This window comes from Trichomycterus rosablanca, chromosome 21, assembly GCF_030014385.1.
Source record: "Trichomycterus rosablanca isolate fTriRos1 chromosome 21, fTriRos1.hap1, whole genome shotgun sequence".
In the NCBI taxonomy this organism is placed as follows: domain Eukaryota; kingdom Metazoa; phylum Chordata; class Actinopteri; order Siluriformes; family Trichomycteridae; genus Trichomycterus; species Trichomycterus rosablanca.
In genome coordinates this window covers 6,323,847-6,338,284 of record NC_086008.1, presented here as the reverse complement: position 1 = coordinate 6,338,284, position 14,438 = coordinate 6,323,847, and the positions used below count along the sequence as shown (strand labels likewise).

Below are 14,438 nucleotides of genomic sequence, written 5' to 3'. Positions count from 1 at the left end.
GGTAGTAAACAAAACAAGTGCTAAGATTTTTATGATGTTATAATAGTGTATGAGTCTGCACTAATCAAGTGGAATCTGGGCGGGAGCGCGCATTTGATTCGGGAACGCGCGTTGTGTTCAGCACCAAGGACAGAGGAGAACGCGCGGAGCATCAGGTCACCAGAACCGAATAGAACCAAACAAAGGATGGAAAATTAAGATTTGTATTTATTTCTACACTTGATCAGAAGACAAAGAACAGCTAGTTGTTTTTATTTCTATTATTTTTACTGATTATTTGTGAGAAGAGGATGAATACCTGAGCAGAATATCAACAGGAGCGTGCGTCATTCATTCATCCTAAGGCGCGCTCGGTGCGTTTGATGGTTTTTCAACGAACCGTGCGCAAACCAACCCAAATAATAATGCACGTTCCAGTGCAAAAGAGATTACTGTGATCACATCTATGTGGTGTAGTTCTCCGTAGGGACCAGGTTAGATTAATCTGATTGACGGGAGCTGTGCAGGACCTTTCTCTGATCTGCGCTCATCCAAAGCTACAACATGCGCTTGGTTCTGTTCGCTTTTCTTCTTTCCTTCTCGTGTGCCCGCGGAGGCTGCGAGCCCAAGATCGTCAACATCGGCGCTGTGTTGAGCCAGAAGCGCTACGAACAGGTGTTCAAGGACGCGGTGACCCAAGCGAACAATATTTACGGCCGAGACAAGTTCAAGATGAACGCGATCTCTGTCACGCACAAGCCAAACGCCATTCAGATGGCACTGTCCGTCTGTGAGGACCTCATCTCAAACCAGGTACAAATACAAGCAGCACACTTTAGCTTCCCAGGTTCATGGTACAAACACCTGCAAATCAAACACTAGCATTTCGAACAAAAACAAACCCCAGTGATTTACACCAGGTACACGGATAAACATCTCAGACTATGCACGGACGCCAGTATCTCACACACAAACCAATCACAAACCAGCATCTTACTAAAGGCATTCCACCAGGTACAAACACCAGAGGCTCAATCACCATCATGTCAAACCAGATACAAACACCAGCATCTTAGCCAGCAGGATGTCAATCGTCAGCATCTCATACATCAGTGCCAAATATCAGCATTTCACTACTATGAAGATCATCAGCACACTGAACCAGGTACAAACATCAGTATCTCAAGCACCACCTTGTTAATCACAGCATCTTAAATTATGTACAGGCAACAGCATGACAATCACTAAAATCTCAAACCATGTACAAACACCAGCATTTTAAACTGTCACCACCTCAAACACTAGCTTCTTAAACCAGACACAAAACACCAGAATCAAAAACACTAGATTCTTAAATTAGTTACAACCACCAGCATATTATTCACTAGCTTCTAATATATGCATACATTTATATTTTACAAAGATAAAATATAAATGTACCCATAGAAGTGATGTTTTGGGACATTAAAATTTGTCCCCAGTGACAAGCATATGCACCCTAAAACCCCAGCTTATTTCTTTTTCTGAATGTACACACCAACCAGCACAAAACTATTAATCTCATCTACTGTAGACCCTAATGTATGCACTAAGATATTTTTGTACAATGATAGTCACAACAAGATAAGTTTTATTGCCTACCTTAAATGAGGATAGACATTAGAACATTTAACTATCCACCAAAGCATATCTGTAATATGTAATAATCTATGACTTTAAACTAACTTGTGCACCTAGAATACGAGTGTATTCACTGAGGGTAAATTTAATGTTTTACATTATTTACTTTCTAAAATTGTAAAGAAACAAAAACAGGGAAATAATTAAACAGTACAGGTCAGTACTGTGTATTTTAGGTACATTTTGTAAATTGTAATCTTGTTTCATGACAGAATGTTGCAAATAATAATGAATAAATTACACATATTAAGGAGTAAAGGAGTAAATGAATAGGTCTAATATTGTTCAGTTGTTAAGTAAATCAAATTGTGTTTTATGTTTATATTTTTTTATAATTGTGTATATCATGGCTTTTTAAAATGTGATATAGTGATATTTTCACAACATAGGTTCATCATAAACCTTTAAAGCAGACGTGGAATTAAAAATTTCAGTTAGAGTCCATTAAGTGTTTTAAAGGTGCACAGAGTACAGTTCTGCCTCTAGTATTTACAGGGTGAACTACAGCATCATACTGACTTTTTCTCCAAGAAATATAGAATCACAGAATACTAGTGATTTAGCAGGGACGTCTTCCTGTTTGTATCTGTGAGCATTGAAAATTGAAGTGAAGAAACTTCTGAATTGTAAATATGTTTGAACATAAAGTTCTGTGTTCTGTGTAAAATTTATTCATACATCTGGACAAGAGCATTGGTTGAGGAGAGCTGAGACTGACACACGTCCCCTCCGACATGTTCATATGTGGATCAGCTTTGTGCACGGAAAGCCACACCCTGATCAACACATTATCCCTCGTCTCTGTGCAGGCGGCATCATTTAGCCAGCAGAGGTCGTAATTGCATCAGTTATGAGCCCCCCCCCCCCCCCCCCCCCCCCCCGAACAACAGCCAATCGTTGTTTGTGTAGGTGCCCAGCCTGGCGGATGATGAGTTCGAAATGTCAGCTCTGGTGTGTTACTCTAGCGTGTTTTACCACTGCACCATGTTTATGTAGATTATAATTGTCATTAGCTTTATATTTCTACGTTGTATGTTTTTATTATAAACAATGTAATAGTAATAACATTTTTCTATTTTCTTTTCAAACCAATAACTTTGCACATATTTATAGTTGTAGTACTTGTGCTGTAGTCCCTGGGACTTCGTAATGTAAACCACATCAAATAATATACCACAACTACAGGTACAGGAAATGAAAGGTGATGTATTGTGGGTTGAAGGTATATGGGGAATTTCAGTGACGGTGATTCATTATTAACAAATGACCACCCTGAGCACTATGAGGTTAACCTATCGCTTTTAACAAAGTATATAAAATGAGGCCAACATGGCGTTAGTGCTTTGGATAACAGCTGCTTTGTTCTGGTAAAGAGAAAGAGAGAGAGAGAGAGAGAGAGAGAGAGAGAGTGCAACCTTTAACACATCAGACAAGATTAACATACCATTTGTGTCTGAAACACACACACATACCATACCATGGGCACTACTTGATGCTCCAAGTGAAACAGGCGTTTATTTTTACATAAAAAAACAGACAAAATAAAAAATATATTTGAATACAATACAAGTGCGTGTAAATGAATTATCTTTCAGTGGGTGATGAATGGAATATGTAATGTATTGTGCCTGGAATTCTTTTTATAGAACACATATTAAACTTGCATATCCTTCTCCAAGTAAGCCTGTTTAATTAACTTGTAAATTTTAATTTGTGTACAAATAAATATTACAAAAGTAATGAACAAGGCTTTTTATGCAGCTGCATGTGCTGTTTCTAATCTACCTGGGTACTACATCATCATATTACTGCTTTCTGTCTTCTTTCTGCGGGTAGCTTTTCACATTCAACAATTTAGAGCGCTCATGCTTGCCTACAGCACCAAAAAATGAAACAGCCCCATTTTACTGAATGCATTAAGTCAAACTCTGCTCTGTTCCTTTGATTTGAGTGGACCCACTGAAAACAGGAACCATGCATTTACATTTTGTACACCCAGTTAATTGTGACTGACGAATCACCTTCATTTAATACTTTACAATAACATTGTACCTTATTTCTTATAAATCCTGCATTATCAGAGTTTTGAGGTAAATAGTCTTCTTAGACCATGGACTGTTTACACAGCCATAAGAATTTGTCAATCATGGTCACTAAGAACGCTGAATAATTTATTATTGCTCTATAATGAAGACAGCATATTTTACTAAGCAAGGTTTAATATAATAAGTTGCAGAAATAATTGAACTATACTGACACACTCTACACATGTTAAAACAGTACAAGTGCTAGACTGGCCTGTCTGCGGTACAAATCTGTCTGTGATCTATTTACATTTTCTACATTTATCAGACACCTTTATCCAAAGCGACTTACAGTAGTGTGACAGTATACGGCTTGAGCAATTGAGGGTTAAGGGCCAAGGGACCAACAGCAGCAACTCTCTGATTACTAGTCCAGTACCTTAACTGCTAGCCTACAACCAAGGACGGATTAAGGATAGTCTGGGCCCCTGGGCAAAGAGTTAAATGCTACACCTGGCTCTGCACTATCATCAGACATAATTTTGTGCTTCTTTGTACGCTGGAGGTCATGCCTGTACTCTTGGGAGACAGCAGTGGTGACATTTAAAGCTGCCCCTTCAAACACCTCGAAGTTATCTCTCTGTGCTGCCACAAAGTCTCGTAAAGACAAGAGAAGTTGTGTAGCTGTACATATGTCAATATCATGCTTCTGCAGCTGCAGGCTTGTGGCTTGGAACCTCTGTAGTATTGTGTCCCAGAAGTATGCCATGAAGGCCATCTCCAACGTGTCCAATTTGTCACAGAGTGCAGAGGCTTCACTTCGAGTTAAACATTTCTCCTCCATATCTTTAGACATATCATTCAATGCCTCTCTCAGTTGTGCATAATATTTCCAAAGAGCCTTAGTTGACTCAGCTCGTGTGCTCCATCGAGTACCTGACAGTGATTTCAGTGTGAGTTTGATATCAGTATCATGGAAAACCTTTCCCCACCTGTGTGTAGATGATGCACAAAATGTGTACATTGCCTGTACAAAGTCAAAAAAACGTCCAGCTTCTGGGCTACTGTCAACAGCATTGACACCAACTAAATTCAGTGAATGTGCTGCACAGCGGACATAACAAATCAAAGGGTTTCTTTGTTTAAGATGAGCTTGGACTCCATTGTACATGTTACTTGCATTATCATATGACTGGCCCCTACAGTTGGATAAGTCTAGGCCCAGATTCTCCACCATAGCAACGACACACTCTGCCAAACTGTCCCCACTATGGTTTTCAATAGGCTCAAAAGCTAGAAAACGCTTAACTACATGTCCGTCATTATTAACAAACCTGAAAATAAAAGTAAGTTGGTCCACATGAGCAAGGTCTGGAGTGGAGTCAACTATAACAGAGAAGTATTTTGGCTAGGGCCCAAAAGCATGGCTAGGGGCCCCAAAAGCATGGCTAGGGCCCCCAAGAGGCCCTGGGGTCAAAGTCCCTAATAGTCAGAGGATACTTAAAATGGAGGGCCCTCGGAAATAAAAATATATTGTATCATAAATGTTGATAGGCATCGCAAAATGTTTTGGGCCGGGGACACCCGGGGCCCCCTGACCTCAAGGGCCCCTGGGCGCTGGCCCCACTGGCCCGGTCAGTAATCCAGCCATGCCTACAACTGCCCAGACTGGCTGAGGCGCCTGCGCGAGAGATGAATAATTTACAGACAAACATGGGAAGACTCTCCATACTGAATACAGCTCTATGTGAGACTCCACCTCTGACAGGTGAAAACAAGTGGTCAGTGACTGTACGCATGCTGGAAGGGACACATGCAAGTCTGTGGCTTTCCTCGGGCAGCACATAAGTGGCAACTGGGAATCAGAATGCAAAAAAACAAAACAAAAATGACTCTAGTGATTATGTACATCTTAACTGAACCAAACCTTCTGTTTTTAGGTCTATGCTATTTTAGTGAGTCATCCACCCCAGTCTAATGACCACCTGACCCCAACCCCAGTGTCCTACACTGCTGGATTCTACCGCATACCTGTGGTGGGGCTAACCACAAGAATGTCCATCTACTCAGATAAGGTAAGTACAGGCACAATTACTTGGTCAGGTTAAAATAATGCAGGTTGCTGGCAACTCAATGACTGTCCTTCAGATGCTGCCCATCATCTGTTTATATTGTTTTAAAAGTTAGAAATTGGATGGTAACAACTAATATCATTTTTGTCATTCTACCATTAAAATAGGGATTTTTTTTTTACTTTTACTTCTTATTCTTTTTTACAATAGCATGATTGTTTTATGATATATTTTGAACTCTGGTTTCTGAATCACAAACTCTAGTAATTAAAAAATTTTTGTGACAAAAATGGAGTGTTTGTCCATCTGGAAATCAGTACAAAGGTGATTTAAATGTTCAAAATTTGTAATAATTCTTTTAAGAAATAATTTGCACCTTTCATCTCTCCTATCATACTTTCAGAGCATCCACCTGTCGTTCCTGCGCACGGTGCCTCCATACTCACACCAGGCCCAGGTCTGGTTCGACATGATGCGAGAGTTTCGCTGGAACCACATCATCCTGATTGTGAGCGATGATCACGAGGGCAGGGCGGCACAGAAAAAACTGGAGACGCTGCTGGAGGAAAGAGAGACGAAGGTGAGAAACTCGTGATGTTCTGGTGCTTCCTCAAGTGTGTCCGTGGCTATGTGTTTCTGTAACTGGCACCTCAGAGGTCCTGTATGTATGTTAACTGTTTCTTTATTTACGTTCTCTAAACGCATTTCTTTCAGTTGGCTAACATTATTTATGCCAGAGGCATCAACAGCGTCTTAAGTGGTTTATCTGCAAAACTTTGTACTTTTTCTACTCATCTCACATTGCTTTTTGCCATAGTCTAATTCTTCTTTGTGTCTCTCAATCCACAACAAGGAGCAAAATGAGGGACTTAACCTGGGGCTGTGCAAAAAAATCAATAGTAGGTGTATTTAATTATGGTGCGAGCTGAGGCTAGAGCTCTGTAGGTGTTGTGTGTGGGAGATTCTTTCCCTGGAGCGCTGCACTTTTTAAAAAGTAATGGCTAGATGTCAGCTGCCTCGCAGGCTAAGTGAGAATGATTGTTCTTGTTTATTTAGTTGTCAAATTACAACATAGTTATTTAGATATACAACCTTCTCACTGTTGTGCTGCTGAAGGTTTGAGCGGTTGAAACACTGCTGCTTATATTTCTAACCCCTGTGTATATTAAAATAACCCCAATGTCGTTATAATGTCATTTGTAGTAATGCTACCTCAAGCGCTGCTTGTTTTAAACGCTGAAATTTAGTTACATCAGCAAATGCTCACCAGGGAAGTTAAATATCCAAAAACAGTGCAGGCTGTCTTGTTGACTGTCTGATTTGTGTTATTTCAGCTCATGAAAATACTTTTTTAATGTTGTGTAAATTGCTGTTTTTTGAGCTTTGACTACCTATACTGAATAATAAAAACTGGCTTTTTAACACATATTAAATGGCTGCTTGGCATAGAAGTCGGGATGCAGATTGTTTGGATGATTAAACACCTAAATATGGTCAAATAAGTGGGATTTAATAAATCTCAGAAGAGTGATGTGAATAGCAGGTAAACCTGGCTGGCTAAACTGAGCTTAAATAGTTTTGGACTCTTATTGGCTTTGGTTGGTTAGCTTTAACTTGCTTTAGAAGTGGAAAATATTGATTGTTTTCAGAAATTGAATGTGTGAGGTTGGACAGTAATTATTCATATATTGATTAAAAATAAATATAGGACAAGAAGTACATTAATACTTATTATCATCTATTAAATTTTCTATTAAAGGGAAAAGGTGTAAGCAGCACCTATGCCATTCATGTGCAAACCTGACCCCATAAACTTTGTAAGTGTTTGTGCCCCTTTCAGCAGCAACTACAGCATCTTAATGATTCAAGTAACTGGACTCCAGTCTTTCACAGTGGTTTTTGCAGTAGCCTTCATGTAGCCACATTAGAGCTCATTGGTTTTAAACTAAACAATTCTGCCACAGCAGCTTACTGATAATTTTGACTAAGTCTTTTTGAAACTCTAGTACATTTTGAAAGCTATTTGGAGGTAGACTTGTCCTTGTGCTTGTTGCAAAATCCAGTTGCTCTTAGTGAACCACAAACTAACTTTAAGAACGAAGTAACTTTAAGAACAAAGTAACTTTAAGAACATAGTAACTTTAAGAACAAAGTAACTTTAAGAACGAAGTTAATGAAAGGCCAGTTTTGCGAGTGTTTCCTGAAAGCCTTATCGGTTCACACACAGCTAAAAATAATGTCATAATAGAAATGTACTAACTACGTAATTCAGTCTAGTAGGTTAGATTTGTGTTGGCATTAGATGTAGTGTACGTGAGGTAATTAGGTTTTAAAAAATAATTCGGCAGAAATAGAAAAAATTAAAAAGGGGAAATACTATTTACAGAACTGTTAGTTCTAAATGTGTGCACAGAATTTTACTGTGTGTATTTTTCATTTATTGTGTAATGCAGTAATCGAGAGGACAGCTAGAAGAGTTTTGAATTAAGAAGTAGATTATGTATTTCCTGTAGCTGATAAAAGCAGTTTATTGTTTTAAAGCGTTCACATTTTCCTTTCCCGTATGTTTGCTTCAGCAGATCTCATGAAGGTGATAAACTGTTCTTTGTGAGCTGTAGTGGATGTAACTTCTGAGGGTTTTAAATAGATGAATGTAACTATTTTAACTAGCAGCATTACTATTTCAGACCTCACCACACAGATGAATAATTACTGGGAGTGCTTTTAAATAGGCATGATAGCTAAATGATGCACGACTCATAATTATTTATTATTCACTTACTCAGCTCGGCATTTGTAACAGTCTGCAAGTAAAAAAAATGACTAATCAAAATAATCTGTGGTGTATTTAAATAAAATGTCATGTGATAGCAGGTGTTATTTCTGAAGTATGAACATCAATCAAGTGATTTAATTATCTTAATCTGGATTTAAAAAACATTATTTGTAACCATAATACTATATCAATTATCATATCAATACATATCATTACCATATCAATTTTTACCATATACAGTTCAGTGTTTTATTAATATATATTGTATGCTCATTCTAAAATTGATGCCACTGACGAAGAGATGTTAGGAAAGGTGCAATGTTAGTATAAAAGCATTGTGAAATATGAGCAATATTAAGGCATTGTAAACAAGCAATGCAATAATAAGTAGGTATAAAAGGAGTAACCAGGAAAGGTTCTTTCCCTGGATGAGTTGAGGCTCTGCATCTGTGGGTCATACCTACAGTGCATAATATTATCAAAAGCTTCAGGAAATTCAGACAAAACTTGTAAATAGGTAAATCAACACCGGGTGCCCGAGTGGCATAGCAGTAAATTACACTGTCACACTACTGCTGGGATCCAGGGTTCAAATCTCCAGTGGTGCTATAGGCCGATCCGGAATCTATATACAGACATGATTGGCGATGATTGGGGAGAGATGGCCGAAGACCTGGGATGTATTTGCATCCTGTCTGGGGTGTGTTACTGCATTGCACCCACCCTTACCAGGATACAGTGGTGGTAAAAACAGGAAAATTAATAATAAATACTAATGTAGCGGCAACTTACACTGTGGTGTGTGTGGGTGCTACACTACAGTTGCTAACTGTCACCTGCTGAAAATATGTGGTGAATTATTTACACCATTTATGACATTTTAATGCAACTTACAAATGTGGCTAAATATAATTCAAGAAATTGAGGGTCAAGGGTCTTGCTCAGGGGCTCAAGAGTGGAAACTTGGTGGGGCCTAAACTGACAACCTTCTGGTTAGTACTCCAGTACTTTTACTGCTAAGCTACCACTGCCCTTTCAGAATAAGCAAGACTGTAGGAATAGTTGATATTTTTGCAAGCCCTAGGATTTGAGTTTCCCAATTTGAAGCAGAAAAGTGGAGATTTTGTTGGAATGCTTTACTGCACACCATTTATACCTGTTTATAATATTCTTCTGTGTCTGCATATTTTCTCTGTGCACATTATTCATCAGAGTAAAAACAGGAACTATGAAAACCTCGACCAACTGTCCTATGACAACAAGCGAGGACCCAAGGTATATTTGCATGGTCAATGCACGCCGCCCAACAGTTATCTGAAAGTAGCAACTAGAAACCAATCCAAAAAAAAAAAAAGAAAAAAAAAAAAGAGATAAAAGAGATTCCAAAGATACTTTATCCTGCTAGCACGTATTTCTGTTTGGGTTTTTTTATGATTTAAATCGAGAATGGGTTATTTTTTATTTTAAAATTTCAACAAAAGAATCGACCCCCTTTTACCTCACACTTTTTTATTTTTGTGTAAACGAATGCATGTACTTGAAGCCAGCAAGATTTGCAAGTCTATTCTTTTGACACAGTGCGTGGAGATCTGGTCGTGTGGGACAGGCACAATCCAGATGTTTCTCCCACCTTTCTGCAGCGTTATTGCCTTTTTACTTTGGGGAAAGAAGCCACCACCACCACCCTGCTCCCCTTTTCTTCATCCGGTTTTTGATTTACGGTTGCATCAATCTTCTTCTCCCTTTTCCTCTAACATGCACGCTGTTCCTTGAGGTCTTGTTTCCCTTGAGTTTGCATGCCAAAGTATGCGAAAGTTTTTCTACTTCTCAAAGCTTATTTTTTTCAGTTCAAGCTAATTGTCACAGAAACTTTTTTTACTCCATTTTTTCCCCAAGCCTTCCTAAAAAAAAAGAGAAAAAGTGAGAAAAAAAAGTGAGAGCGACAAGAGAGCATGGTTCAGGGTGACGACGAGCCACCTACTTGACTAATGTTGTGTCCTAATCCCAGGCAGAGAAAGTGCTCTTGTTCAGTCAAGATACAAACCTGACTGCTCTGCTTCAAGAAGCTAAAGAACTGGAGGCCAGGGTCATCATCCTGTCTGCCAGGTGAGATCATCCACTTCATTTCATTCTGTTTTGTTCCATTTTAGTTGTATTAGGCATGCATATAATCAGTACTTAACGGCTAACTGTTAACCAACAAGCATAACACTTACCATCAAAATATAAACACATCACAGAGTTTGTCTTATTAATTATGCTGCTTTATTTAAAGAAAATAAATAAATAAATGGTTAATGTAGTAAACAGAGCATTAGGAAGAGCAAAAACACAGTGATCAGAATTAGTTCATCATTCTGAATTAGTTTTGTAGAAAATTACTACAAGTGCTAAATTATGTCAGTCAAAAAACAGAGATGCTGCTGGTATATTTGCCATGTTTAGTTATTATTAGATAAACAGTTCTACCTTTATACTAGTGAAAGTATGTCACACATACTGCCACAAAACAGCTTTTGTTAGTAATTTTAATGTGTAATAATTTATTATTTAAAAAAATTCATTAATAAAAGGTTATTTTGTCGGACCAGCCATGCTGTCTGCGAACAGGACTGGCACATGTGCATTGAGGGTGGGGGGAGGGTAAGTCTTAATTTAACACTGCTCTTGTATTCTATCACTCACAGATCTGGAGCTTGGCTCTCGATTCAAATTAAGCATCAGCTGCTGGAAATGTATATAAATGACATTTTAACCAACAGCATTTATAGAACAATGACTGATTTGTGTGCAGACGGTAATCATTAATAGGATTTTTTGTGGCGCTGTGGTCTTTTATGCTTGCCCAATATCGCTGAGATCCGGGTTCGAATGTCAGCGGTGGTTGGCTAGCGTAATAGACTGCTGTGCCATGGGAAGAATGGGCAGAAATAATTAGCCATGTCTGAGGGTGAAGGGGGTTGCTCAAGCATACTATATAGATAGTATATGGTACAGATTAAATATAGATTAAACATTAAATAGCATTAAGTGATAAAGTGACGGGTATTGCACAGTGAATTAAATTGGGCCAATATAGCTATATCTATATATACATAGATACATACGCATATGTATGAGTATACTTAAGTACACATATATACAGGGGTTGGACAAAATAACTGAAACACCTGTCATTTTAGTGTGGGAGGTTTCATGGCTAAATTGGACCAGTCTGGTGGCCAATCTTCATTAATTGCACATTGCACCAGTAAGAGCAGAGTGTGAAGGTTCAATTAGCAGGGTAAGAGCACAGTTTTGCTCAAAATATTGCAATGCACACAACATTATGGGTGACATACCAGAGTTCAAAAGAGGACAAATTGTTGGTGCACGTCTTGCTGGCGCATCTGTGACCAAGACAGCAAGTCTTTGTGATGTATCAAGAGCCACGGTATCCAGGGTAATGTCAGCATACCACCAAGAAGGACAAACCACATCCAACAGGATTAACTGTGGACGCAAGAGGAAGCTGTCTGAAAGGGATGTTCGGGTGCTAACCCGGATTGTATCCAAAAAACATAAAACCACGGCTGCCCAAATCACGGCAGAATTAAATGTGCACCTCGACTCTCCTGTTTCCACCAGAACTGTCCGTCGGGAGCTCCACAGGGTCAGTATACACGGCCGGGCTGCTATAGCCAAACCTTTGGTCACTCGTGCCAATGCCAAACGTCGGTTTCAATGGTGCAAGGAGCGCAAATCTTTGGCTGTGGACAATGTGAAACATGTATTGTTCTCTGATGAGTCCACCTTTACTGTTTTCCCCACATCCGGTAGAGTTACGGTGTGGAGAAGCCCCAAAGAAGCGTACCACCCAGACTGTTGCATGCCCAGAGTGAAGCATGGGGGTGGATCAGTGATGGTTTGGGCTGCCATATCATGGCATTCCCTTGGCCCAATACTTGTGCTAGATGGGCGCGTCACTGCCAAGGACTACCGAACCATTCTGGAGGACCATGTGCATCCAATGGCGGTGCCGTGTATCAGGATGACAATGCACCAATACACACAGCAAGACTGGTGAAAGATTGGTTTGATGAACATGAAAGTGAAGTTGAACATCTCCCATGGCCTGCACAGTCACCAGATCTAAATATTATTGAGCCACTTTGGGGTGTTTTGGAGACGCGAGTCAGGAAACGTTTTCCTCCACCAGCATCACGTAGTGACCTGGCCACTATCCTGCAAGAAGAATGGCTTAAAATCCCTCTGACCACTGTGCAGGACTTGTATATGTCATTTCCAAGACGAATTGACGCTGTATTGGCCGCAAAAGGAGGCCCTACACCATACTAATAAATTATTGTGGTCTAAAACCAGGTGTTTCAGTTATTTTGTCCAACCCCTGTACATGTACATACACATACATACATGGCTACATGTAGGGCCCTCAGTCCTTAGCTATCACCCGCTGTCCTCGAATGCTGGAGTTATAGAGAATAATGGCTCTGGGGACAAAGGACCTTTTTTAGTCTGTCCGTGGAGCAGCTTAGTGACAGCAGCCTGTCACTGAACATACTCCTCTGTTTTATGATAACTGTGTGCAGGGGGTGGTTCTCATTGTCAATGATGAAGTGAAGATTGCTTAGGGTCCTTCTTTCAGCCACAGTCACCAGAGATTCCAGCTCAATGCCGACCACTGCCCCAGCACGGCTGATCAGTTTGTTACACCCCCACTGCATAGTGTAGTAAAATAATACAATTATGAGTGTATTACAGTGATAAATAGAGAAAAAAATAATGTTTGTTCTAATAAATCACACTGCCATCATTTCATAGATACATATTTTATTACTTTTCTTCCTGTTGTTTTAATGATTCTAAACAGCACTTGAAATTGCTGGTGATCTGGCTGATACACATTCACACTATGAAACAGTGCGTTTACCATCTGTGTTTTTCACTGATACCATCTGACTTCCATTTGCATCAGTAGGAGATTCTCACAAAATCAAACTGTGATCCTGCGAAGTCGCTTTCGGCCTCAGTCGTCAGCTTGATATCAGAGGCATTTATTTCTCAATCTCTGTCCAATCACAGTGAAGACGAGGCTGCAGCAATTTACAAAGCAGCACGGCAGCTCAATATGACAGGCTCAGGATACGTGTGGCTGGTTGGAGAAAGAGAGATGTCTGGTAAAGCATTGAGAGAAGCTCCAGACGGTATGTTCAGGTCCATCACTTCATGCCTTTCTGACTGTGATAGATGTGTCTTAATGCTTTCAATATGATTATAGTAAGCAATCCACATCAGCAAATCATTGTGTGTGGTGCACTTGTGTGTTTAAATGTTTAAACATGCAGATGTTTAAAGGTTATAAACACGGTGACGATCTGCTCATTGTACTGTGCTCTCTGTCTAACGCTTGAGTTGTGCTCATCTTTAAGTGTGTGTCCTTTCTTTCAGTAGGCTACAAATGATGCTATAGAGAATTGTGGTAATCCATGTTGGTTTGAATGAGCATACATTGTTACAGTTTGAGTTTATTTGTAAGTGCTTTGCTTCCTTCGCTTTGAAGTGTGAATATGATGGTAAGCTACCACCACAATTTTATTCTGTCCCAGTTTCTTTACACATATCTGCATATCAGTGTAATCTTCATATCAGTGTGCTTAATGCTGACTCTTTTCTGGTCTTTCAAGGCCAGACTCGCTCTCGCAACAAGAGTACATGTCTGGAGAACTGTTTGAGAGAATTATGGCTTATTGCTATTAGAGCATAACCGTGCCCTGACATATCTGAAAGCTATTCACTCTGTAGTAAGAGTTACAGGGCTTTTTGTGTAGGTTAAAAAAATGTACTGCTTTTGACTGCTTGGAATGCACATTTACTATTTTAAACAGGTAGGCACTATGCAGCAGGTGA

The 14,438-nt window shown here is 39.5% G+C and overlaps 1 protein-coding gene across 3 annotated transcripts in view; it reads left to right on the top strand.

The window, feature by feature from the left end:
- Window positions 1–230: 230 nt before the first annotated feature.
- The window catches only part of grin1b (glutamate receptor, ionotropic, N-methyl D-aspartate 1b), a 33,879-nt gene continuing 19,671 nt past the window's right edge, over window positions 231–14,438 (top strand). For all 3 annotated transcript variants that reach the window (XM_063017723.1, XM_063017724.1, XM_063017722.1), the window contains exons 1-6: window positions 231–792; window positions 5,624–5,758; window positions 6,159–6,335; window positions 9,744–9,806; window positions 10,540–10,637; window positions 13,614–13,735. In XM_063017723.1, coding sequence (XP_062873793.1) covers window positions 544–792; window positions 5,624–5,758; window positions 6,159–6,335; window positions 9,744–9,806; window positions 10,540–10,637; window positions 13,614–13,735 — 844 coding nt within the window. In that variant the 5' untranslated portion in view covers window positions 231–543. The remainder of the gene's footprint in view (window positions 793–5,623; window positions 5,759–6,158; window positions 6,336–9,743; window positions 9,807–10,539; window positions 10,638–13,613; window positions 13,736–14,438) is intronic.